Consider the following 25,459-nt stretch of genomic DNA (forward strand, 5'->3'; position numbering starts at 1 on the left):
GCAAAATGCAAAGCACAATTGGGCAAAAGAAGAAGCCTCACAGAAAGGCAGGAACCATGAACATAATACTGAACTATTTAAACTTTATGGGCTATGGGATGGCACCGAATCAAATTTTGCCCATTGGATTGATAAGCTGTACATCATTTTTCTGGTGTAAATTGGGGAAATGGAAGAAAGATAAAGCAGGATGAGATAAAACAGTTAAGAGACTAGTTCTAGATCAGAAATGATAATGTCTGTACAAAGGCAATAACATGAGAAAGAGAGGAAAGGGAAGAATTTGAGAGATTTGAGGGGGAAGATAGGCTCAGAAGAATTGATAAGTAAATGCAAGAGGGTGAGTGAAAGAGAATTTAGAACTACCACATCAGTAGCTTGGACATCTGGGAAGAAAGATATTCTCTGAGATGCGGAGTACAAAAGAAAAACTAAATAGCTTTTGGACTCATTGAGTTTTTTTTAATGTTTATTTTCTTTATTTATTTGGCTGTGTCAGCTCTTAGTTGTAGTACGTAAGATCTTCGATCTTTGTTGAGGCAGGCAGGATCTTTATTTGCAGCATTCGAACTCTTAGCTGTGGCATGTAGGATCTAGTTCCCCGACCAGGGATTGAACCTGGGCTCCCTGCAGTGGGAGCACAGAGCCTTAGCCACCGGACCACCAGGAAAGACCCTGGTGTCAGCTCTTATATCCAACTTTGCTCTTCTTGGCTACTTAAGGATCTAGTTTGGAAGGTTTTTTTTTTTTTTTTTTTAATTGTTTCTCTTGGAATATCAGGTGTTTAACAATTGGAATTGCCACCAGGCAGACGCAGATCCCTAGGAAGTAGATCCAACCATCATTCCCTTTCAAGAGCTAAGGAAATTAAGGCACAAAGAGGTTAAATATCTTGACCCCAGGTGCCTGGCAACAAAGCCCTGTACCTAAGCTATTTTTTTATTTTAGAAGTCCTGACTCCCTGAGCTATGCTCTTTTCACTATTTCTGGCAGGTATCTTACCATATATCTGGGGACTGACAACAGATGTGAAAACCTGAATGGAAGTGTTAATTGCTCAGTCGTGTCTGACTCTTTGTGACCCCCATGGACTGTAGCCCTTCAAGTTCCTCTGTCCATGAAATTCTCCAAGCAAGAATACTGGAGTGGGTAGTCATTCTCTTCTCCAGGGGATCTTTGGGATCTTCCCAACCCAGAGATCAACCCAAGTCTCCTGCATTGCAGGCAGATTCTTTACTGTCTGCACCACTAGGGAAGCCCAAATAGTCCTCTGTAAAGTGCAGGGAAGACCAAAATGCCAATCATCTAATAGTTCTTGAGATTCCTGAGACAGTTAGGGGTCTGCAAGGTCAAAACTATTTTCATTAAAAAACTGAGATACCATTTAACTTTTTACTTAAATTCTTTCTTGAGTATATTGCTGAGTTTTCAAGAGGTTATATAATGTGTGATATTACAACAGACTGACTACAGAAACACATGTAAGAATCCTGCTATTTCATCTTAAAGCAGACATTGTGTGTGCAAGCTCAGTTGTGTCCAACTGTTTGCAACCCCATGGACTGTAACTGACCAGAATCCATGGGATTTACTAGCCAACAATACTGGAGAAGGTTGCCATTTCCTACTCCAGGGGATCTTTCCTACCCAGAGATAGAACTAGAGGCTCCTGAGTCTTCTGCAGTGGCAGGTGGATTCTTTATCACTGGATTACCTGGGAAGTTCAAACCAGACATTAGGTTTGTAAAAAGGTAAAACAATGTCACTCTTCTTTTTTGCTTTGGAAAATTGTCATTTTAAAAACTAAAATGTTATCTATGTTATATGTAAAAAGTTTATTATTGCAATTTTGGGCAATTTTTAAATGGAGACATAATTCATATAACATAAAATTTATCATTTCTAAGTGTACATTTTGGTGGTTTTTAGTACATTCACTGTGTTGTGCAACTATCACCACTGTCTAATTTCAGAACATTTCCATCACCCCTGAAAGAAATTTCAATCTATTAGCAACAGTTCCAGTTCATCAATTCCTTACCATCCCCTGCCAATCGCTAATCAACTTTCTGTCTCTATGGATTTGTTTCTGTAGTTTTTTAAAGTGTATTAATACATGTTTCAAATTTGAATTCATTTCTAACCCAGTAAATATGGATATATCGGTTCAGTTCAGTTCAGTAGCTCAGTCATGTCCGACTCTTTGCGACCCCATGAATCACAGCATGCCAGGCCTCCCTGTCCATCACCAACTCCCGGAGCTCACTCAGACTCATGTCCATCGAGTCAGTGATGCCATCCAGCCATCTCATCCTCTGTCGTCCCCTTCTCCTCTTGCCCCCAATCCCTCCCAGCATCAGAGTCTTTTCCAATGAGTCAACTCTTCGCATGAGGTGGCCAAAGGACTGGAGTTTCAGCTTTAGCATCATTCCTTCCAAAGAAATCCCAGGGCTGATCTCCTTCAGAATGGACTGGTTGGATCTCCTTGCAGTCCAAGGGACTCTCAAGAGTCTTCTCCAACACCACAGTTCAAAAGCATCAATTCTTTGGCACTCAGCTTTCTTCACAGGCCAACTCTCACATCTATACATGACCACTGGAAAAACCATAGCCTTGACTAGACGGACCTTTGTTGGCAAAGTAATGTCTCTGCTTTTCAATATGCTATCTAGGTTGGTCATAACTTTCCTTCCAAGGAATAAGCGTCTTTTAATTTCATGGCTGCAGTCACCATCTGCAGTGCTTTTGGAGCCCCCCAAAATAAAGTCTGACACTGTTTCCACTGTTTCCCCATCTATTTCCCATGAAGTGATGGGACCAGATGCCATGATCTTCGTTTCCTGAATGTTGAGCTTTAAGCCAACTTTTTCACTCTCCACTTTCACTTTCATCAAAAGGCTTTTTGGTTCCTCTTCACTTTCTGCCATAAGGGTGGTGTCATCTGCATATCTGAGGTTATTGGTATTTCTCCCCCATATAAACAGAAGATCTTTGGAGCCTTAATTTTTAAGAATTCAAAGGCATTCCAAGGCCAAAAAAATTGAGAATCACTGGTGTTGTATTTGTTTTCTGATATGTTGGACATAATGTCTAAACCAGGGCCCTACCAGGAACTCAAAGATGGTTAAGCTTCCACAAGGGCTAGGGAACTATTTAACAGACTAGATCCACAGGACATGGGAGCAAGGGTGAAGCTGACCAAGATTTAAGTCACTGAGTAAGAGACGAACCAGGCCTAGACAGACCAGGGACATGCTGAGTTACAAAATAAAGAACCTCCGAGTTGGTCTCCTAGGCTCAGACATAGGACGTAAAAGGACATAGGTCACCTGGCCTCTACACCTCAGAGTGGCTTTGGGCTCAGCAAGAAGTGAGTGCAACGTGATTTATCCACAATCTAGCCAGCGTGGTCCTGACCTAAATCAGTGACTACACCGCTGACTGGCCCTGACGGCAAAGTGCCCAAATAAACAAAAAGATTCCAGCCCCACAAAGGCGAGAAACAACTTCTGAGGCAAGAACCTGTAAAGCTGGAGATCACTGCCAGTCGTTTAGAATAATTCCCTTTCCGTGCAACATCTTTATTCCTGTAACGTGTTTTTATTCTGCCACTAAAATAGCGAAAGCTTTATTCAGTTCAGAGAAATTTTTCAATAAATCAATTAAATGCCTTCGATCACCCTTTGCTCAATTCATACCACAATTCGTAGCTATTTGAGGGGGAAAATGAAGCGAAAAGGCTACACTTAACGCAAACCTACCCCTGGAAACCAGAAGGTATTCGGAGCCCAGGACGCCGCAGCGTTCACTAGTGGTCCAGACGGCCACTGTCGCGAAAGCCTAGGGCGGCGGAGTTTGCACGGGAGCGCCGGCCCGACGTCAACGGCTAAGTAGCCGACGTACGCGCATGCGCTCTCCTCCAGGGGAAACTTTCTTGAAAGACCGGGAGGCCAGCTCTAGAGGGCGGGATAGTGGTAGGCAAATACAGGAGCTTCCGGCGACGAGTAGCCGTGATTGGTGAAAACCAATGGAGAGGGCGGGGCAGCGGGAAATTCGAATAGAGAGGCGGGCCCAGTGGGGGAGTGGGATGGACGCGGGGCTCCCGGCGCGGAGGCGACGCGAGATGGCGGCGGCGATCTCGGGTAAGTTAGCCCTACTCGGGCAGGGCGGCTGCTGTAGCCTGGAGTCTTGCGGGGCGATGGGTCGGAGTCCAGTGTGGGCTCGGTGAGTTGTTCCGGAGACCGCGGTATGGCGCGGGGGCGGGGAGGAGAAAGCTGGGAGTGTGGGTGGGAGTCGCAGTTCTGCTTCCTGCTCTCGCTGTCCGTCTGTAGACCCGGGTTGAGACCTAGTTCCGGCGCAGTTTTGACCCCAGCTCACTTTTCCCTGTGAACGTCAGTTTTCTTTGTTAATAAAATGGGGACAGTGACCCATCTCAGAAGATTACAGGAGTAAGCGAGCGAAAAGTAGCTAACTTTATTCTCTAACCATAGGGACAAAAGGGATCTAGATACACGTTTGGTTGGGGTAATAGTTCCTGTATGACGTGTTGTTTGGGTTCAGGGAGATCCCTGAGAGAGGTAAGAGGTTCAGACGGGCTGCAGCAGAGTGTGAGTTGACAGCATAAGATGTGCTGTTATCACAGAAAAGGGAAGTAGGGACTGTTTCTTTTTCTAGTAGCCCTGCAAGTCAGAACTGTTGGAAAGGTTACTAGGACATTCAGAATCTTGCTCTTCTGTCTTTGTGTACACTGAATTCTGGTCAGTGATTATAATGGGCACCATAGAATTTATCTGAGACCTTACTGTTTGTCGGGCCCTGTTTGGAAACAAAGCTATTTAATAGGATGTCAAGCACATGTTGAGCCCTTGATAGGAGTGAGGCACAGTTGTAAGTACGTTATGGTGATAATCATTTAATCTCTACGTGCTGGTATGAGGTAGTTTACTATTGTTCCTGTTTTACAGATGAAGAAACCAAAGAACCATAGATAGGTTAAAAAGCTTGCTCAAAGTTAACACAACCAGTAAATAGTGGAGTCTGAATTCGTACTCAGCAAATCTGATTCTAGAGTCTCCGCTCTTAACCATTTTGCTCAAGCACATGATATTCCTGCCATCTGAGCACAACCTCCCCTCAGCCTTCCAAGATCCACTGTGTCTGGTACATTGTAGATATCACAAAAATGCTTCAGTGAATATTGTCCCTTCTTTAGAGGAGCTTTAGTCTGTATCAGTAGTCATAAAAATCTATAACATAGTGAAAAGCAATGAGAGGTATGTATAAACTACTATAGGGAACACAGAATCTGAAGTAAACTCTTGGGTATTCTAGGAAGACTTCATTAAGGAAGTGATATTTGAGGGGGGTTTCAAAGGTTGGATAGAAGTTTGCTAGGCTTTGTTGGATGGAAAAGACCACCAATTGATCTATTTCTTATGTTGTAAAGAGAGGCCAAAGATGCTCTCTTTGGCTCAATTTCCTAATCAATAAAAGAAGAGTTAAGTTGAATGAAGCTTGGGAATCATGGGAGGAGGGGGAAATTAGAAATAATTAGAAGTGCTAACTTCGCCCAACCTCAAACTGACTTTTTAAAAAAATATATTATTTTTTTCAAAGTGGCTTTTATGGTGAAATAGACTCTTCTACCATTGGCAGTTGTGTGAGTGTGCCTCCTTCCAACTTCCCCTGGACTCTGAGCTTTGGAGGAAGAATGGCAGTGGCCACAGTTTATGGTATTCATTTGACAGATCTTACTTTGTTCAGCAAATACCCCCGAGAGCCTATTCTGTGCTGGATGTTGGGAATATAAAGGCAAGCCAAGTAAGACTTGTTTTCACTGAATTCACAGTTAGATGAAAAAGACAGACAAATGCACAGCTACAGGAGAGTGTGATGGAGAAGCTAAGGAGGAAGTAGAGGGAGAATGATTGGAAGGGAATGAGACTGGAGGCAAGGAGACCAGTTGGGAGGCTGTTGAAATGAAGACAACCTTGGCAAAGACTGCACAGCAGGAAAGAAGAGGACTTATTTTAAAAACGTAGAATTAACATATGTTAATGAAGAACTGGTGTGAGAAATGAGAGAGAAGATGGAGTTAAGAAAGCCTCTCCGATCTTTGGGGTTGGTTCCATTTATTTATGTTAGAGAGCGTAGAGGGAAGATGGGGTTGCAGAGGGATGGGGAAGGATTCAGTTTAAGACAGTGGAGTTTGAAATACCATGTGAGAGGAGGTGTCAGGGCAGCAGAGAGCACTCTGGTGTGGAGGTGTCAATTAGGCGTCATTAGCCTTGAGATGGTAATTGAAGTCAGGAGCACAGGTGACATGCCTGTGAAATTAGTCAGTCAGTAATGGTGTTCTCAACTGGGGGCAATTGTGTTCTCCATGGGGACACTTGTGATATCTGGAGACGTTATTGGTTGTTGCAGTGGTCATGGTGGTGGGGTATGTGCTAAACTTCCTACAATGCATAGGGGAGCCCCATCCCCAAAGAATTATCCAGCCCACAATATCAATAGTGCAGGAATTGAGCAACCCTGATCTAGAAAGAGGATAGAAGGAGCTAAGGGAAAACATCTAAGACTGGAAGAAACTAAGGAGTGACTAGACAGCTGGTGGGTGGCAGGAAAACTAAGGGAAAAGTGTATTTTCCAAAGGAAAGTGGATCTGGGGTGTTGAATACTGCAGGGAAGTCAAACAGGATGGGGACTGAACCCGGCTGTGGGCTCTAGCAGTAAAGAGGTCACTGGTGACCCTGTGAATGATGAGGGCAGGAGTGAGTTGCTGCCTTGAAGGGAGTAGCAAGAGAAATGTGTTAATTACAATAGCTGACATCTGCTGAGTGCTTATGCTGGCACTGTGTTAAAACATTGTATGTACGTTATTTCTCTGGCTCCTCACAATCTTATGAGGTAGATACTGTTATTTTTAAAAAAAGAAACTGCGGTTTGAAGAGGTTAAGAAAGAAGCCTTCCCAAGGTCACACAGCTAGTAGAGGAACTTGTCTCTGACTCTGAGGCCCATGGGGATGTAGGGTCTAAGAAGGCCCAGGAATCACATAATGCACTTTAGAGTTAGACCTTCATCTGAAGCTCTGTCACTAGCTAGCTATTGACTATGGGCAAGCTAGCTAACCTCTCTATGCTGCCATTTCCTCATTTGGAAAATGGATGAATATATAACAAGATGCTTACTGGGTTTTTATCAAGTACCAGTGCTGTTGTGCTTCCCAGGTGGCGCAGAGGTAAAGAATCCGCCTGCCAGTTGGCAGGAGACACAAGAGACACGGGTTTGATCCCTGGGTCGGGAGGATCCGCTGGACTAAGAAATGGCAACCCACTCAGTATTCTTGCCTGGAAAATTCCATGGACAGAGGAGCCTAGCAGGCTACATACAGTCCGTGGGGTCATAAAGAATATAACTGAGCATATACACACACACCAATGCTATTGCTGTTCTAAGCACTTTTATGTGAATGACCTTATTTACTGCCATAAGAACCCAACAAGTATTTTTATTTATCCCCATTTTGACAGGTTGTGGAAATTGAGGCATAGGGATGGAAAATCATTTCCCCAGGTTATTTAGTTAGTTGTTAAGTGGCAGAGCTAGGATTTGAACCTAGGCCATCTTAACTAGAATTGTTACCAACCTACTTACTATGTACTAGTTACTGTGTTGACATTTTACATGTTACTTCTTTTAATCCTCATTAAGATTCTTCCAAGGCCCTCCTCGCCCTATTTTATAGACAAGAAAACTGGGGCTCATGGGTGTTAAGTCACTTGCCCAAGGTCACAAGCTGATAAGTGTTAGAGCTGGAATTGAAATCCAGCTCTGTCTAGCCAGAGTCTATACTCTTTCTGCATCACCACAGACTTCCCCTTCCCCTTGTACTGCTCACTGAGCTTCTTTGAGTGCTTCTGTATCTACTATCCCTGCTGTCACTGAAAAAAACCTGGGAAAGACAGGCCAGGGGAAGTTCCTGCACAGAGTTTTGAGAAGTCATTGACCTCTTTGCAGTCTTAGTTTTCTCATCTGCATGTTTCTACTTCCTTCTGACTTTCAGGACTGCCATGAGGGTCAAATGAAAACTCGATGCCCAAGTGCTTCGTAAACTTTAAAGTGAGAAATGGGGTTGCTAGCTTCATTTGTCAGATGAAGGAACGGAGGCCTAGTGTTTGGAACAGGCCGTCTGTTGTGGGTATACCTTACTTACATAAAAGATTCTTCCTGGGGTAGCCTGTCCTGCTGCTTCTATGTTGGCCACAGATACCAGCCTGCTACCTTAATATGAGGTCCGTGGGTCCCAGCAACCAGCTGCCACCGCCAGCAAAAATGGAGAGTCAGAGCTACCAAGAACTTTCCCAATTGGTATGTGACAGGGAGGCAATACGACATCCTCATTAAAAGCAGATTTTTGGAGGTGGAATCTAGATTTGAATTCTGTTGTTAGCTATCAGCTATAGTATAGTATCTGAAATACAGAAATACCTACCTCATAGATTTTTTCAGCTCACAGAAAGAAAAGCCCTTTTTTTTTTTCTTCCAGTTGTATCTTGTGTTTTTTTGATGATAAAAATAACTACCCCCCCCCCCCCCCCCCCCGCCACTCCCAGATGACTTAGATTTAATTATGAGAAGCAAACTAAACAGAAAACTTAACACAGAGAAGCACTGCATGTTAGTGCCTTTGCAAGCTGTGGGACTGGAGGCTGCCTCTTAACTTTATCCTTTCCAAAGTTGTCCACAGTGTCGTGTTTTTTTTTTGTTTTTTTTTAATTTTTTGACCACACTGCTTGGCATGCAGGATCTTAGTTCCCTGACCCGGGATTGAACTCACAGCTTCTGTAATGGAAGCACTTAACCACTGGATCACCAGGGAAGTCCTGTTATTTTTTACTACAAATGTTACAGCATTACAGAACTGGGTAACATAGAAAATAAACCCACATGACCCTCCACAGAGAGAAAACCATACTTAACAGTTTGTGCAGGGGGACATATGTATGTATGTACAAACTTATATATATAAGAAACTCCAGGCAAGAATAGAGGCACGGAAAGGTCAGGGAGTTCAGTGACTGGTTTTTAGATGGGGCAAATGTCCACTTCCTTAATCCTAGAAAAATCCCGTGAGGTCCTGGTCTGCCACACCTTGACAATTCAATGTCCCACTGCAGCATAAGCATTACCTAGAAGTTGCTAGAAATGCAGAATCTTTAGATCCTTTAGGTTATTTGTATACACATCACAATTTACACCCACTTATACCTACTTACTGAAGATAGGAACAGAGGCCAACCTCGCAGACACACCCAGCACGGCCAGGGTTCAAAGAGCATCCCCTGAAATGAGCCGTGGTCCCCTGACCCTCCCAGGGGGATCTCTGGGACACAGTCTTCAGGCTTCCTTCCCTGCCTCTGTTGTCAAGGTTCTGGGTGGGCGGGGGGAGTCTCTTAGTCTACTAAGATGTTGGGGTTTTACTCAGCCTTTAGGCCCTGTTTATTCCTCTGAATAGCAAAGAAGACACAATGTAGGTTATGGTTCAAGATACAGTTATAGCCACAGGGCTCCAGGCCTAAGACACCGAGGTGCTTGGAGAACGGCTGCACCTCTGTGAGCATCTTCACAGGTAAATAGGACTGACAGAAGCTAGCTTTCAGGGACACCATGGAAGTTAAAGTGTGCTAGCACTTAGTCGGACACGACTGAAGGGACTTAGCAGCAGCAGCAGCAGCACTTAGCCAGTGCTTCATAAATGTGAATGTTTGCTAAGTACACGATCTGGTTTATGGTTCCAGCCATAGATAATCTCTCTCCTTCAGCCCCCCACTGCACCCTGCCTGAGACCGTGTATTTGATTCATCTTTCTCTTCCATCCTGCCTTTCTGTGCTTGACTCACCTACAGGACACACACAGTCCTGCCTTAGCGGTTCTGCACGGGGGCCGTGCTTTCACCCCTCCATACGTTTTGCACATGCTTGGCAGTGACCCTACTCATTCTTCAGGGGTCAGCTCAATTACCTCCACCTCCAAGATTCCTACCCTTGTGTATTCGTGTGTGCTCAGTTGTGTCACACTCTTTGCAACCTTATGGACTGTAGCCCGCCAGGCTCCTCTGTCCATCGGATTTCCCAGGCAAGAATATTGGAGTGGGTTGCCATGCCCTTCTCCAGGGGATCTTCCCAACCTAGGGTTCGAAGCTGTGTCTCTTACATCTCCCACATTGGCAGGTGGGTTCTTTACGACTAGTGCCACTTGGGAAGCCCACTCCTACTTTTATCTCTCACCAAAGCTGCCACCATACTTCACACCTAAAAATGATCTTCTAGGAGCCGGTCGCTGTCGGCTAAGCAAGGTGGGCGCTGGCCGGCGCCCACCTCCAGCTCGAGTGAGGGTAGCTGTGAGACTGCGGCCCTTTGTGGATGGGACAGCTGGAGAAAACGACACCCCCTGTGTGCGGGGCCTGGACAGCTGTTCTCTGGAGATTGCCAACTGGAGGAACCACCAGGAGACTCTCAAATACCAGTAAGGTTCAGGCCACACTCCCTCCCGATCTCTCTCCTAGGCCTGCTCACACTATCACTTACCCAGAAGCGATTTCTCAGACCTCCTCCTGAGGATCCTTCTTCCTTCCTTCGTGCAGCTTTGTTTGCCACACCTTCGTTGCAGGTAATATTCACGGGTGCCCACTGTGATAGGGCCTCTCTAGGAGAGTGTAGGGAGGGCTAGAGGCTGAGTCAGACACACGTTGCTGTTCACAGTCTTGGAGGGAAGCAGGCCCAAAGTGGGGAAGGAGCAGCGAAGGCGAGCTAGGGAGTCCAGCTCGGCCCTCTGGGGAGGGGTGGGAAGGATTGGGGAAACATAGACCAGCTGGCCAACCCAGGCTGCGGCTGGGTGGTGTCAGATAAGACCACCCACGTTTGGGGGATAGAGCTCACAGCTATTTTAAAATTCCTTGGGAGATTTAAAGTTCAGGCTCCTCGGCCTGTCATTCTAGGCTAGAGGATGGGAAACTAAGATCTGCAGGTGAAATCTGTCAGCAGACTTTGTGTAAATAAGGCTTTACTGGAATATAGTCATGCTCATTTATTTACATACTATCTGCGGCTGCTTTCTGCCTGACTACAGTGACGGGTGAGCAGTTGTGAAAGGAACCATGTAGTCCACAGAGCCCCAAATATCTACTATCTGGCTTCTTATGGAAAAAGTTTGCCAACCTTGTTCTAGGCCCTTGACAACTCGGCTTCAGTTTCTTTCCAGCCTCATTTCCCCCAGCACATGCTACCCTCCACTTATATCTGTGCTAATCCCTGCCTCAACCAAAGCTTCTCCATCAGAGGACAGTGACTAAGCCTCAGGTGTGTCAAGTCTCATCTAGTCTTTACTCCATGGTGGTGTACAGATGCCACTTGCTATAAATTCTTTGATGTGAAAAAGGATTGGGAAGCCTGGCCCTTTTATACCACGTCTTGTGTGCTATTTTTGACACTTAGAGTATCTTTCTCTTCTCTCTCTGGCAAAAATCCTCCTTCCCCAGGCAGAATGTTACTCCTTCTAGTGCATTCTCATCTTTGTTTCCTGAGTCGCAGCAAAGTGTGGGTATCTCTGCCACCAGACTGCAGAACTCCTAAGAGCAGGAATACCAAATTATTTCTCTCTGTGTTTCTACAGCAATACAGAGACTGGGACAGAATGGGTGTTCAGTGGGCACTTTCTTAGATCTTTGTGCAAGAAGAATAGAGACCCTTAAATGTGAGACCAGTTTTATCCTCTAGACCTGGGTGAGAATGGAACCCACCACTGAGTCCCGCCTTTCTTCCTGCCCTCAGGTTTGATGCTTTCTACGGGGAGAGGAGCTCTCAGCAGGACATCTATGCAGGATCGGTGCAGCCCATCCTGAGGCACTTGCTGGAAGGGCAGAATGCCAGTGTGCTCGCCTATGGGCCCACAGGGGCAGGTGAGGAGGCCAGATACAGAGCAGCCCTGGGCCAGAAGGGACTCGGGAATGGGGAAGGAAATCTCACAGCTCTCTCCACTCTTTCCCCAGGGAAGACGCATACGATGCTGGGCAGCCCAGAACAGCCTGGGGTGATTCCTCGAGCTCTCATGGACCTCCTGCAGCTCACGAGGGAGGAGGGTGCTGAGGGCCGGCCGTGGGCCCTCTCTGTCACTATGTCCTACTTAGAGATCTACCAGGAAAAGGTGAGCCCCCTGGCCCCATTTTTAAATATTCATTTGGCTGCTCAGGGTCTTAGGTGCGGCACATGTGGGATCTTTAGTTGCCATGTGGGATCTAGTTCCCTGACCAGGGATCGAACCCAGGCCCCCTGCACTGGGAGTGTGGAGTCTTAGCCACTGGACCACCGGGAAGTCCTCAAGGGCCCTTTCTGACTGGTGAGGGAAGAAACAAAAGGTAAAAATCAGACCCGGTTCTGGAACATGAAGCTTTGATCTAGCAAGGACACCTGGAAAGACAGAGGTTGGGGTAGCAGATGGCACAACTCTGAGAATCCAGCAAAGAAAATGAGAGCCACAGGCAGGAAGTAGGCAGCCTGTAAGTGGAGAATTGGCCCTACCCCTCACTGCTCACATAGGTATTAGACCTCTTGGAACCTTCATCGGGAGACCTGGTGATCCGAGAAGACTGCCGAGGAAATATCCTGATTCCGGGCCTCACGCAGAAGCCCATCACTAGCTTTGCTGATTTTGAGCGGCACTTCCTGCCAGCCAGTCGAAATCGGACTGTGGGAGCCACCCGGCTCAACCAGCGCTCTTCCCGCAGTCATGCTGTGCTCCTGGTTAAGGTGAGACTCCTCCTCCACCCCCGACAGGGGTGAGGACCTGCAGAGCCCCCGGAATTTGAACTAAATGGGGGCCCTTGCTCTTGCCCCCAGGTGGATCAGCGAGAACGCCTGGCCCCATTTCGCCAGCGGGAAGGGAAACTCTACTTGATTGACTTGGCTGGCTCAGAGGACAACCGGCGCACAGGCAACAAGGGCCTGAGGCTGAAGGAGAGTGGAGCCATCAACACCTCCCTGTTTGTATTAGGCAAGGTGGTGGATGCCTTGAACCAGGGCCTCCCTCGGGTGCCCTACCGGGACAGCAAGCTCACTCGCTTGTTGCAGGTCAGGCCTCCCATCTCGGGTAAAAGGGGCTGGAGAAGGGGGTTCTCAGGCCTGCCGGGGTATCGGGGAGCAGTGGTCAGGGAGGGGGAAGGTGAGGCTACTGACCTACCCACCCTGCCCTGTCGCCGTCTCTCAGGACTCTCTGGGTGGCTCAGCTCACAGCATCCTCATTGCCAACATTGCCCCTGAGAGACGCTTCTATCTGGACACAGTCTCTGCACTCAACTTTGCAGCCAGGTCCAAGGAGGTGATCAACCGGCCTTTTACCAATGAGAGCCTGCAGCTTCCTGGTGAGGACTGGGGTGGACTGGAGTGGACAGGCCAAGGCTGGATACCTGGGGAGTTTGCTGAATCCACCAAGGATCAGCACAGAAATTGACACCCCCTCTTTCCCCACCCTGCCATCTTCCCCTAGTCTTGGCACCCGTTAAATTGTCTCAGAAAGAACTGCTAGGCCCATCAGAGGCAAAGAGAGCCCGAGGCCCTGAGGAAGAGGAAACTGAGAGTCCCGAACTCCCAATAGCTCCAGCCTCTGCCTCCCAGAAACTCAGGTGAGCAGAGAGGGAGGGGTCTTGGGCATATTCCCTTTCCTGTTGCGTCCGGGTTGGGTGCAGAGTGGCTGTGGATTTAGTCTGTTGGATCCTTGAGTTGTGAACTTGTTCTTCCACTGGATTCAGCCAAAATCCTACTCTACTGAATTCATTGCAATCTCCAGCCTTGATGCTGCTATCAGGGGTCATAAGGAGGCTCCTTGAGCTCCTAGCCGCCACCCCCATCCCCCTTTTCTATTTTCCAACTCATTTAGGCAGTCAGCAAAATCTCACATTTTGGCACCAATGTTTCAAGGATGAGCACTTTCGCTTCTGATTCAAGAAGTAATGAGGATCAGGTCTTTCAGGTCCCAAGAATAAAGCAGAGCAAAGGAGATAAAAAGAAAGATGTCTCATTGAGACTCAGTCTGTGTGTCCAGGGTCCAGCCTTTCTGTAACTTTCCATGGGGTCAGCTGCTGTCCTAACTTTGCCCTGCTTCTACCCTCAATCCAAACAAGGCCTCTCTAAACCAGGGAGGTGTGTGACCTCCTTTCCTGTTCTGATAGCCCCACCTCATGGCCCAGTATGCACTCATGTTCAAGTCACCCCTGTTCAGTGGTCTTGGCTTTCTGTGTCTGGCCACCTAGCCTTCCAATGAACCACTTGCATCTTGATCTTTGTCCTTTTTCTACCCCTAGCTCCAATAAAGCTTCTCAACTCTCTTAAGTCCTAAGACAACTGAACAGAGGTGACCTGAGGAGGCCAAGGATTAGTGCACATTCTGCCCCAGGGGACAGTTGTATCAGGTTGGCCAAAAGATTCATTCAGGTTTTTTCATAGCATCTTACAGAAAAACCGGAACTTTTTGACCAACTCACTATTTTAGAAAGGATGGCAAAAAGCGCTTGGGTACTTGTGTTCACTCGGAACCCCATCTCTCGATCTTGTCCTTCTTAAACTGTTGTCAGCAGTCCCCTCTCCTATGTGTACAGACTCAAGAGAAACATACACACATGCGCATCTGTAAAACACGTGAACAAGCAAGGTCTCTGCCAGATAGGGACACATCAGACCTAAACACACCCTGACCTCAGCGGGCTCACATTTCAGTAGAGGAAGCAAGACAGGAACGTTGTATATGACGAAAGGTCGACAGTACAGAGCACGATAAGGAGGATCATTTTGTTCTGCTACAGCCAGGAAAGAAGAAATGACTTCTGTATTCACCTGTACTTTCTAATCCTGCTCTCCGAGGCCCTTGTATCTAAAGAACAGGGCAGTTTCTATCCTTGAGAAGCTAGTTCATAGTGTAGGAAAGAAGATACACAGCCAAGCTGGCATCACCAGAAAGGTAGCATCAAACTGACTTTGAATGACAATTGAGATCAGATTGTCATTGATCTCAATTGTCATTGAGGGGGAAATTCCAGACAGAAGAAACAAATGTTACCATGTTCAGATTAAGTCAGGTCTCCATTTGAATAGGCTTTTCCTACTGCCCACAGGAGAAAGGCTTGGCATTTGAGGTCTTCAGGGGTTTTCAGAGCCCTGCTTAAGATGACTTCCTCTGTGAATCTTGCACCAACTGCTCCTCCAAATGAACAGGCACACTGATGGCCCTTGCAGTCACCTTATGCTCTCTTACTGTTCGACAGTGAGTGCCTCAGGGCAGGGGGATGTCTTAGATCCCATGAATACCTGCCATTCAGTGGTCATGAAATGCTTCTTCTCATTTGATCTCCTGGCCTCCTTGAGAGGTTTACCTGAACAAGTAGTGATTGATCCCCATTCACCTGAAGAAGACACTGCACCCAGGGTGTCTGGATAACTTGTACAGGGTTGCCAGCAAGTTAATAGTAGGGTTCTGGAACCATAGAAACACCAAGTTAAGGCAGGATGAGGGGAATCCTGCTGCTGGAGAGGATGATGAGAGAAGAGGTAAGTGGGGAGTAACCTCTTTGTGTGCTCAGCCCTCTACAGAAGCTAAGCAGCATGGATCCGGCAATGCTTGAGCGCCTTCTAAGCTTGGACCGTCTGCTGGGCTCCCAGGGGAGCCAGGGGACCCCTCTGCTGAGCACCCCAAAGCGAGAGCGGATGGTGCTCATGAAGACGGTGGAAGAGAAGGATTTGGAAATTGAGGTAAGTGTTGAAGGTTGGGGCTGGGATTCCTGCTGACCTTGAGAAGCAGTCAGAGGATCTTCAGATAGGGAAGGACCGGAAAGGCTGGACCAGCATCCAGTTTTCACCCAACACTGGAATCCCTCAGTTCTCTAGCTTCTGCTTGAATGTCCTTAATATGGCTGAACTTTGAAAAATAATTGAGATCCTATGTGAGGGGGCAAGAGAAAAAAATTCCAGGTACAAGTGTAGGACATTGCCATTTGCTAAAACCCGGATCAAATTAAGTCAGGACTCTCCGCTTGAATAGCCTTTCCCTTCAGTATTTCACAAAGAAGCTCCTTCCACCTCTGGGCAGCCCTGATCATTCAGTTCAGTCGCTCAGTCGTGTCCAGCTCTTTGCAACTCCATGAATCGCAGCACGCCAGGCCTCCCTGTCCATCACCAACTCCTGGAGTTCACCCAAACTCTTCTGCATCAAGTCGGTGATGCCATCCAGCCATCTCATCCTTTGTCGTTCCCTTCTCCTCCTGCCCCCAATCCCTCCCAGCATCAGGGTCTTTTCCAATGAGTCAGCTCTTCGCATGAGGTGGCTATATTGGAATTTCAGCCTCAGCATCAGTCCTTCCAATGAACACCCAGGACTGGTCTCCTTTAGGATGGACTGGATGGATCTCCTTGCAGTCCAAGGGACTCTCAAGAGTCTTCTCCAGTACCACAGTTCAAAAGCATCAAGTTCTTCCGCGCTCAGCTTTCTTCACAGTCCAACTCTCACATCCATACATGACCACTGGAAAAACCATAGCCTTGAATAGACGCACCCTTGTTCGCCAAGTAATATCTCTGCTTTTTAATATGCTGTCTAGGTTGATCATAACTTTCCTTCCAAGGAGTAAGTGTCTTTTAATTTCATGGCTGCAATCACCATCTGCAATGATTTGGGAGCCCCCAAAAATAGTCTGACACTGTTTGCACTGTTTCCCCATCTATTTCCCTGATCATTAGAAAGCCCTTAATACCCTGGGCTCCAATTGTCCTGGTACTTTATCTTGTTGGTGCTCACTCTGCTCTTCTAAGGCCTTGGAGCCCTGCACACTCACTTTGCTAACCCACTGCCTTAAAGTTGGTTCTGGATCATCTCTCTCCCTGATCCTTTCTAACAGAGGCTTAAGATGAAGCAAAAAGAACTAGAAGCCAAAGTGCTGGCCCAGGAGGCTGCTGATCCCAAGGAGAAAGAGAACTACTCTACCACAATGCTCCGACCCCTTGCTCGCCGTACAGTCACAGTGGCTAAGCCCCTCAAAAAGGCAGTGGTAATGCCTCTACAACTGAGTAAGTTTGGCTGTAGGGGCCAGAAGGGCCCAGATAACCGAGACCTTGGAAGGAAGGTGGTATTTGGAGCAGCTGTCCTTATGTCACTCATGTCCTCCCACCATGATGGAAAGGGGGAAAGTGGATATGAAATAAGAGCTGGGTGTACTGCTCTCATTGAGTACAGTGGGGTAGACTGACCAGTGCATGACTGATTATCATGAAAGACCAACTGAGATTACCTTCATGTACAAGTATGAGAAAGATCCAATGGAAACAAAAGAGAAGGTTAATTTGGGGTGGAGGGGAACTGAGGAATCAGTAATGGAAGACCAAATGGCTACCGGGGGGCTGAAAAGTGGCCTCTGCTCTGACTCCAGCTCATGATTCTTACTTTCAGTTCAGGAGCAGGCAGCATCCCCAAATGCGAACATCCATATCCTGAAGAAGAAAGGCCGGAAGAGAAAGGTGAGAGCAGCTGCAGGCTTAGGCTACACCTAGAGCCCAGGAGAGGCAGAGACCTCTAGTGGGAAGAGGACTGGCCACAGAGTTACGTGGCCTCTCCAAACACTTATCAGCTATTTACAACCCCTCCATGTTGCTCACCCTCAGAATGCCTTACAGCGCATTTAGGATGAAATGTGGTAATATGAATGTACCTAGCAGGATGGCTATCCATCACCTGTTATTTTTTTTTCTTCCCATGGCTTGCACTCTATCAGCTGCTTGGCACAGTGTGTAGCCTGGGTCCTGCCCTCTACAAACTACAGAGCCCACTTAGGCAGACAACTAAACAGTCAAGAAATAACACTGAAAGACTCACCTCAGTTTTTAAACTGAGATGACATCAGTTGAGAGTCATTTGTTGAGTACTTTGTCTTATGTGGCTTCCTGAAGATGAAAGAACTTACTCTTTCCTTTTCAGAAATGACGGACCAGATTTAAGAGCTTACTGTGTGTTTTACATTCATTATCTCATTTGATCATCACAACTCTATTCTACTCTTTCACAGATCAGATAAATTGGGAATCACGCCAGAGTGACAAGAGGGAGGGGTGTCGGACAGACACTGGACAGGAGGGAAATAGAGGCCGGGGAGGGCGGGCGGGTAGCTGCTGTTAAGACTCCTATCCTTGGCAGAGGAGTCCAGAGCGGTTCACTGCCACGGGCCGAACAGCAAACTCTGCTGTTTCTGTCACTCACCTCCTGCCTCAATAGCTGGAGTCCCTGGATGCATCACAGCCAGAGAAGGCTGAGGACGGCTGGGAGCTGCAGATCAGCCCAGAGCTACTGGCCCATGGTCGCCAAAAAATATTAGATCTGCTGAACGAAGGCTCAGCCCGTGATCTTCGCAGCCTGCAGCGCATTGGCCAAAAGAAGGCTCAGCTCATCGTGGGCTGGAGGGAGCTCCATGGCCCCTTCAGCCAGGTAATGGCCCAGGGAGGACAGTCCTGGAATGGAGTTGGGTGGGGGAAACCTGGCCTAGACCCTTCCCCATCGCTGTTGTCCTGCCAGGTTGAGGACCTGGAACGCGTGGAGGGTATATCAGGGAAACAGATGGAGTCGTTCCTGAAGGTGAGCTCGCGGCTCGGGCCCCCTTGTTCCCCTGGCTTGTGCCCTGCCGGCTCTAAACCTGCTCTCCCCTTCCTTTCTGTGTTGCAGGCAAACATCCTGGGTCTTGCCGCGGGCCAAGGCTGTGGCCCCTCCTGACTGCCGGCTCCCCTCCTTTGCATCCCCCCGTTGTTTTTTTTTTTTAAGTCCTTGTGTAACTGCTTGTCTTGTAAATACAGTTTTCACTCCATTGCTTCAGCCTGATTCTTGGGACTACGGGGGCGGGGCCGGGGTATAATTGCCCTTGGGATGGGCCACAAGCTCAGCCGGTAAACTTCTTTGGGCGCCATCTTTGGGAAAACACGAAGCAGCGCAGGATTGTAAATAAACCGCTGGAGTGGGAGGGGGACGGGACGGTGGCCGAGAAGAAACAAAAAGCTCCCGCGAAAGTCCTCGGACGACGACCGTTAACCGGGCGCGCGCTTAGAGCTTAGCCCCGCCCCATCCGTAACCCGGCGCGCGCTCCCCTATTCTCCCGCTCGACAGCGGCAGCGAGTTTGTGCGCGTGCGCGCGGAATAACGGCCGCTGGCGGAGGGAAGCGGGGGGTGGAATCTTTGAGGGGGGGGAGAGAGAAGCCGCCCCGTCTCCCGCGCGCCCACCACCTGCGCCATCGTCAGCCAATCAGCGGCCGTCTCAGGGGTCTCGCGCTTGGGGCGACTCCGGCTGCTGGGTGGCTCCCCTGTCCCTCCTCCCGCCAGAGTCCCTCTTGTACCTCCCCCCTCCCGCGGGCCTAGCGCGCGCTCGCGCTCGCGCCCGCTCCAGCCTCTTGTGTGTCCTCGCGCCCCCCGCCCGCCCTCCCTCCCCGCGCGCAGTGTGCTCCGCTCCCCCCACCCTCCTCCTCCTTCCCCCCTCCCGCCCGCCCCGCGCGCCTCCTCCCCGGGTTCCCCCTCCCCCACGGCCGCCTCCTCCTCCTCCCGCCCCAGGGTGAGCGCGAGCCACCTCCCTCCCTCCCTCCGCCATGGATCCCGGCAACTGGAGCAGCTTCATCTTCCAGGTAACAACCCCCTCCCCCGCCCCACCCCCCCTTCCCACACCCCCTCCCGCCCGCCCTCCCTCCCGTCCCACCCCCCCTCCGCGCGCCCGGTGCGCGCGCAGCTGTCCCCCTCCCTCCCTCGCGCCCTCCCCCGCCCTCCCCGAGGCGCCGGCTGGGCGCGCGCGCGGCGGGGGCCGAGGCTGCTCCCTCGCTCCCCCCACCCCGCCCCGCCAGGCTCCAACCGCCGCCGCCGCCGCCGCCGCCCGGGCCCCCGCCCCCGGCCCCCGGCCCCGCGGGGCCTCCCGCCCCCACCCAGGGGGCGTCGCCGCCGCCGTCGCCGCCGCGCTCCGCGGCCCGCCAGGCGCCCTCCTTCCCTCCCTCCCGCCGGCCGGGGTGCGCGGGCGGCGGGGCGGCCCGCGGGCCATGCGTTCGGCGCGGCCCAGCCCGGCCGGCCGGGGGCGGCGCCCCGAGCCCGGGCCCCGTGCGGCCCGCGCCCCCGGCCCCCGCTGAGCCCCGGGGGCCCCGCCGTGGCCGAGGCCATGTTCCCCGTGTTCCCTTGCACGCTGCTGGCCCCCCCCTTCCCCGTGCTGGGCCTGGACTCCCGGGGGGTGGGCGGCCTCATGAACTCCTTCCCGCCACCTCAGGGTCACGCCCAGAACCCCCTGCAGGTCGGGGCTGAGCTCCAGTCCCGCTTCTTTGCCTCCCAGGGCTGCGCCCAGAGTCCATTCCAGGTGAGTAGGGGCCGGCCGTGGCGGGCCGGGCCGGGAGGGCGCCGACCCGCGGCCGCGGCCCACACGGCGCCTTGTCTTCGCAGGCCGCGCCGGCGCCCCCACCCACGCCCCAGGCCCCGGCGGCCGAGCCCCTCCAGGTGGACTTGCTCCCGGTCCTCGCCGCCGCCCAGGAGTCCGCCGCGGCCGCGGCTGCCGCCGCCGCTGCCGCTGCCGCCGCCGCCGTTGCTGCTGCGCCCCCGGCCCCAGCCGCCGCCTCCACTGTGGACACAGCGGCTCTGAAGCAGCCCCCGGCGCCTCCGCCGCCGCCCCCGCCGGTGTCGGCGCCCGCCGCCGAGGCCGCGCCCCCTGTCTCTGCCGCCACCATCGCCGCAGCCGCGGCCACCGCCGTCGTTGCCCCAACCTCGACGGTCGCCGTGGCCCCGGTCGCATCTGCCTTGGAGAAGAAGACAAAGAGCAAGGGGCCCTACATCTGCGCCCTGTGCGCCAAGGAGTTCAAGAACGGCTACAACCTCCGAAGGCACGAGGCCATCCACACCGGAGCCAAAGCCGGCCGGGTCCCCTCGGGTGCTATGAAGATGCCCACCATGGTGCCCCTAAGCCTCTTGAGCGTGCCCCAACTGAGCGGAGCCGGCGGGGGAGGGGGAGAGGCGGGCGCCGGCGGCGGAGCGGCCGCAGTGGCCGCCGGTGGCGTGGTGACCACGACCGCCTCGGGAAAGCGCATCCGGAAGAACCACGCCTGCGAGATGTGCGGCAAGGCCTTCCGCGATGTGTACCACCTGAACCGACACAAGCTGTCGCACTCGGACGAGAAGCCCTACCAGTGCCCGGTGTGCCAGCAGCGCTTCAAGCGCAAGGACCGCATGAGCTACCACGTGCGCTCACATGACGGCGCTGTGCACAAGCCCTACAACTGCTCCCACTGTGGCAAGAGCTTCTCCCGGTGTGCACGGCCTCGGCCGCCCCCTGGGCGGGTGGGGAGGGCGGGAAGGCCGGCGGTGGAGGTGGCCTGGCCTCGGCTGGCGGGGAGGGAGGGAGCTTTCTGAGGATGGGGCCGGGGAGCCACTCCCAGGGAGGAGGGAGGCAAGCCTCTCCCGGTTACCAGGGAGCAGGGGGTGGTCCTTAGCAAAAGGAGGTGGGTCCTTCGGTTGTAGGAGTGCTTCGAGTGGGAGGAGGCCGAGGCCGCCTAGAGCGAGAGGAGGGATTTCCTGCCTGACCTGGACTCTGAATCCCTGGGCTTGGGAGAAAATGCAGGGACCCTTGCAAATGCTTGATGGGCCGAGTTAGGCAGACTCGGGGACCCATCCACACCCCAGGGCCCTAACCCCAAACCCAACGTGTCCCCAGGCCGGATCACCTCAACAGTCACGTCAGACAAGTGCACTCAACAGAACGGCCCTTCAAATGTGAGGTAGGAAGCCCGCCTCCTCCTGTCCTGATTTTCATGATTTTGATCCTCATTGTAGTTGTCTGAGTTCAGCCTCTCAGAGCCCCTTTTTCTCTCTCTTCTTTTTTGCTTTTTCACTCCATTTTCTCATCCCTTCTTCAAGGCCTCATCATCTCACTCCCATTTCCTACAGATCAAAGACCCCCAAGGCTCTGATTCCTTTAACCTCTTGCCCCCCTCGCCCCACTCCCCGAAGCTTTAACTCTCCTGACACCCCCCACGCCCCTCCCCCCTCCCCAGAAATGTGAGGCAGCTTTTGCTACGAAGGATCGTCTGCGGGCCCACACAGTACGACACGAGGAGAAGGTGCCATGTCATGTGTGTGGCAAGATGTTGAGCTCGGCTTATATTTCGGACCACATGAAGGTGCACAGCCAGGGCCCTCACCATGTCTGTGAGCTCTGCAACAAAGGTACATGCTGAGAGATGCCGGGAGGGCCAGGGACAGAGGGTGGGGACAAAACCAGAGGCCCTTCCACAGATGTGGGTTAAAGGTGCTGTAGCCAAGAGCTCGTGGCATCTAGAGCCCTTTAGAAAGCACATGAAGGAACGTTGGGACGACTGAACATCACTAAGTTCTAAGATGTCATTGCTGGAGGAGATGATCTACCAGAAAGAGTCAACTCCTGGGTGTGTGTGGGGAGATGGGAGGGGGCACGACTGCTTTGAGGAAGGAGTGGTCAAGAGAGCCAGTTCCCACGGGTTGGCAGGCAAGGTTTCAGCTGTGCAGCCACAAGTTCTTGTCTTCAGCTCCTGGGGCAAGTGGAGTACGTTGGCAGAGATTTACAAAGTACTCGCCCTGTCTCAGTAGCAGAGGGAGCTGCTTTTAAACAAATTCACTCCACTGAGTAACTGGGCTGAGACTGTATGGGGCACTGGAGGGAGGGGACACAGCCGTCTCTGCTGAGGGTCAACTCTTCAAGTGGCTAGGAATCAGTGTCCTGTCACCCCGGGAGAGATCCCCCAGCCACAGAGAATGGACTCTGGGGACACCAAGGCCCAGAAGCCAACACCATTCACCCAGTTCCCATACTCGGGGGGCTGTTCCCCGCCCCCAGCCCCAGCAGAGTAGTTGGCCCCAGGCTACCAAGGATGTGGTGGGAGGAGGACAGGGCCATCTGAGGAGGGCGTCCCCAGCCTAGGAGAACAACCCCGTCTCTGGGGTCTCCACCTGGCTGACCCCCACCCCCCATCCCCATCCACCCCCCTAATAGGCTTCACCACGGCAGCATACCTGCGCATCCACGCGGTGAAGGACCATGGGCTCCAGGCCCCGCGGGCTGACCGCATCCTGTGCAAGCTGTGCAGCGTGCACTGCAAGACCCCTGCCCAGCTGGCCGGCCACATGCAGACCCATCTGGGGGGGGCCGCCCCCCCTGTCCCGGGAGATGCCCCCCAGCCACAGCCCACCTGCTGAGGGGGACCCCCGCACCCACCAGGCAAGGCGTGGGGCATGGCTGGGGGGGGTGGGATGGGGTGCGTGGGACGAGGGGGCTCACAGGACCCAATAGGGGATATTAGGAAGGCCAGGGATGCCCAGCTATCCCCAAGTTAGGGAGACTTCTGGGACCAGGGAGGGCCTTTCAGCAGAATGAGGTAAGGATGCAGGCCGAAATCTTAACAGGGAGTGAGCAACGGCTGTGTCCCAGGGGAGGGCACCTGGGGCAAGGGGCAAGGCTCTTGCCATTCAGATCGCGCTGTGATCTCCTGGTGGTTCTCATCCTGCAGGTACAGGTGAGGTCTGTCCAATGGCAGGTGAGGTCTGTCCAATGGCGGCGGCGGCAGCGGCAGCGGCAGCGGCAGCAGCAGCAGTGGCAGCCCCACCCACAGGCGTGGGCTCCCTCTCTGGGGCCGAGGGGGTGCCTGTGAGCTCTCAGCCACTTCCCTCCCAGCCCTGGTGAGCTCCAAGTTGGTGGGGGGGAGAGGGGAGAATGGAGGAAAGTCCCTCGGTACCATCTCCTCTTCCCCTCTCTTTTCCCACCAACTCCTCACTACTTCCCCCACCAACCAAGGAGCCTCCAGAAGGAAAGGAGGAAGAAATGTTTTCTTAGGGGAATTCGCTAGGTTTTAACGATTTGTTTCTCCTGCTCCTCTCTCCTCCCTATGAGACCTGACCCCACACACACCTGTTCCCTTGGTTGTGTTGAAGTCCCCTGGACAGTGGGCAGGGGGGAGCAGAGGACAGGAGTGGCCACTGCCCTCACCCCCTCTCCTCTCTGTGACCCCCTGCCCTGCCCTTCCAGGGATTGTGAGCCTTCTCCCTCGATGGTCCTTGCTCTCCTCCTTCCGGTGCCCCTGCCCCTATTGTCTGCTGCCCCTCCCTGGGGAGTTGGTGCTTTTTTTTTTTTTTTTCCAGGGGGAGGGAGGAGAGGAAGGAGGGAAATCAAAGATTCTGTCCCAGAGATGGGGAAAGGTGAGATCTGAGAAGGGGCAGAAAGCAAAGGTTGTACCTTCATCAGGTGGGGTTGTTTGGGGTCAGGCCCTGAACATCATCCTGCTTAAGAATCTGTCAGGGGAAAACAAGTCAAGGGGAGCAAAAGAAGGAGCCACTAGGGCCAGAGGCAGGACAAGAGATGGAATCCTAGGGGCCAGGGTAAATGGAGGTATCCAGGGACTAGAGGTGCTTCCTGGGGGTGGGGGGAATGCAGCCACAGTGTCTCCCCCTTCCCTCTTCCACCCCAGCTCCAGCCCTGGCCTTTTCTTTTCATCCCTCTCCCCCACGACAGAAGCTGTGGCCCTGGCCATGTCATCGTGTTCCGGTGTCCCCTGCATGTTCCCCACCCTTCACCCCCTCCTTTTGCGCGGACCCCATTACAATAAATTTTAAATAAAAACCTGTCTCAGACTCAATGAATGAATTGCTCTCACCAAACCCCCTGTTCCCACCCCCAAGGGAGTTCTTAGGCCTGCAGTTGGTCAGTCGCAGCCTTGCTCAGCCCTGTGCAGCTCTGGGGCTCCGGCTCCTTCCCCAGAGGCAGCACCAGCCGAGGCAGTCCAGATTCAGGGTGGGGCTGAGGCTCCTAGGCTGCGGGGGAGCAAGTTCCAGGACTCCGGAGTCTCTGGGGAATACTCAATCCACCCAGGCCCAGAATAGCCCCTGGAGGTTTGAAGAGGCCTGGGTCAGAAACCCAAACAGTTGCTGGACATAAATGCTGCTTTTCCCCTTCGGTCCAGACCCACTGCCTGCTGCTCACACCCCAGCCCAATACCTGCACTCTTAAGGCCCTGAGAGGTGATGGATGATGTAGCTGTGGAAAGACTGGGCAACTCAGCCCTAGGACTGGTAACAAAGACGTGGAGAATAAAAACTGCACTTCTCCCCACTCATCCTCTTCATTCTTGGTGTGGTCCACCCTGCTCTTACCCAGCCTCCTGTTGTTCCAGACTGCTCTTGCACCCTCCATCCTGCCCCTTGGAATTCCCTTCCCAGTCACTGCTCTGACCCTTCCAGGGACCCTTTTCTTGAGCCTTCCATTACCCATTTCTGCTGCTGCTGCTTCCTTGGCGGTAGAGGGACTTGTCGTTCTGCAGGCTCCCTTCTGGAAACTCCACCCTGATCATCCTCTGCAGCCTCTCCCAAGTTTGGCCTCATCTCCCTTCCCTTCCTGC

General features: G+C 51.8%; 2 protein-coding genes across 6 annotated transcripts; both read left to right on the top strand.

Moving 5' to 3' along the window:
- The first annotated feature begins 636 nt into the window (after positions 1–636).
- Positions 637–18,893, top strand: KIF22 (kinesin family member 22). The gene is made up of 14 exons (XM_027527245.1): positions 637–4,142; positions 10,334–10,529; positions 11,834–11,961; positions 12,052–12,206; positions 12,599–12,808; positions 12,899–13,129; positions 13,266–13,419; positions 13,545–13,680; positions 15,631–15,799; positions 16,942–17,110; positions 17,490–17,557; positions 18,309–18,518; positions 18,606–18,665; positions 18,753–18,893. Exons 1-14 carry the CDS (start codon positions 4,028–4,030, stop codon positions 18,798–18,800), a joined length of 2,049 nt encoding a protein of 682 aa, XP_027383046.1. The 5' UTR covers positions 637–4,027; the 3' UTR covers positions 18,801–18,893.
- A 703-nt stretch (positions 18,894–19,596) lies between these two features.
- MAZ (MYC associated zinc finger protein) lies at positions 19,597–24,689 on the top strand. Of its 5 annotated transcripts, XM_027526494.1 has the most exons (7): positions 19,597–19,696; positions 20,320–20,406; positions 20,490–21,346; positions 21,751–21,814; positions 22,091–22,262; positions 23,065–23,289; positions 23,579–24,689. In XM_027526494.1, the coding sequence occupies exons 1-6, from the start codon at positions 19,661–19,663 to the stop codon at positions 23,265–23,267; spliced, it is 1,419 nt and encodes a 472-aa protein (XP_027382295.1). In that variant the 5' UTR covers positions 19,597–19,660; the 3' UTR covers positions 23,268–23,289; positions 23,579–24,689. The 5 variants fall into 5 exon arrangements, with proteins under 5 accessions (XP_027382295.1, XP_027382296.1, XP_027382297.1 ...); XM_027526495.1 differs by lacking the exon at positions 23,065–23,289 and having other exon boundaries at positions 19,598–19,696; XM_027526492.1 differs by lacking the exon at positions 19,597–19,696 and having other exon boundaries at positions 20,163–20,406.
- Positions 24,690–25,459: the final 770 nt, after the last annotated feature.

This window comes from Bos indicus x Bos taurus, chromosome 25 (assembly GCF_003369695.1).
Source record: "Bos indicus x Bos taurus breed Angus x Brahman F1 hybrid chromosome 25, Bos_hybrid_MaternalHap_v2.0, whole genome shotgun sequence".
Taxonomy (NCBI): Eukaryota; Metazoa; Chordata; class Mammalia; order Artiodactyla; family Bovidae; genus Bos; species Bos indicus x Bos taurus.

Excerpts from the sequence above, each read along its gene's own strand:
- KIF22 (XM_027527245.1), top strand. The coding sequence starts at position 4,028 with ATGGAGAGGGCGGGGCAGCGGGAAATTCGAATAGAGAGGCGGGCCCAG. Across the intron at positions 13,681-15,630 it reads TCTGCCTCCCAGAAACTCAG|CCCTCTACAGAAGCTAAGCA; the intron begins GTGAGCAGAGAG and ends TTGTGTGCTCAG. Across the intron at positions 18,666-18,752 it reads AGATGGAGTCGTTCCTGAAG|GCAAACATCCTGGGTCTTGC; the intron begins GTGAGCTCGCGG and ends TCTGTGTTGCAG.
- MAZ (XM_027526492.1), top strand. The coding sequence starts at position 20,215 with ATGTTCCCCGTGTTCCCTTGCACGCTGCTGGCCCCCCCCTTCCCCGTG. Across the intron at positions 21,815-22,090 it reads AACGGCCCTTCAAATGTGAG|AAATGTGAGGCAGCTTTTGC; the intron begins GTAGGAAGCCCG and ends CCCCCTCCCCAG. Across the intron at positions 22,263-23,064 it reads CTGTGAGCTCTGCAACAAAG|GCTTCACCACGGCAGCATAC; the intron begins GTACATGCTGAG and ends CCCCCCTAATAG.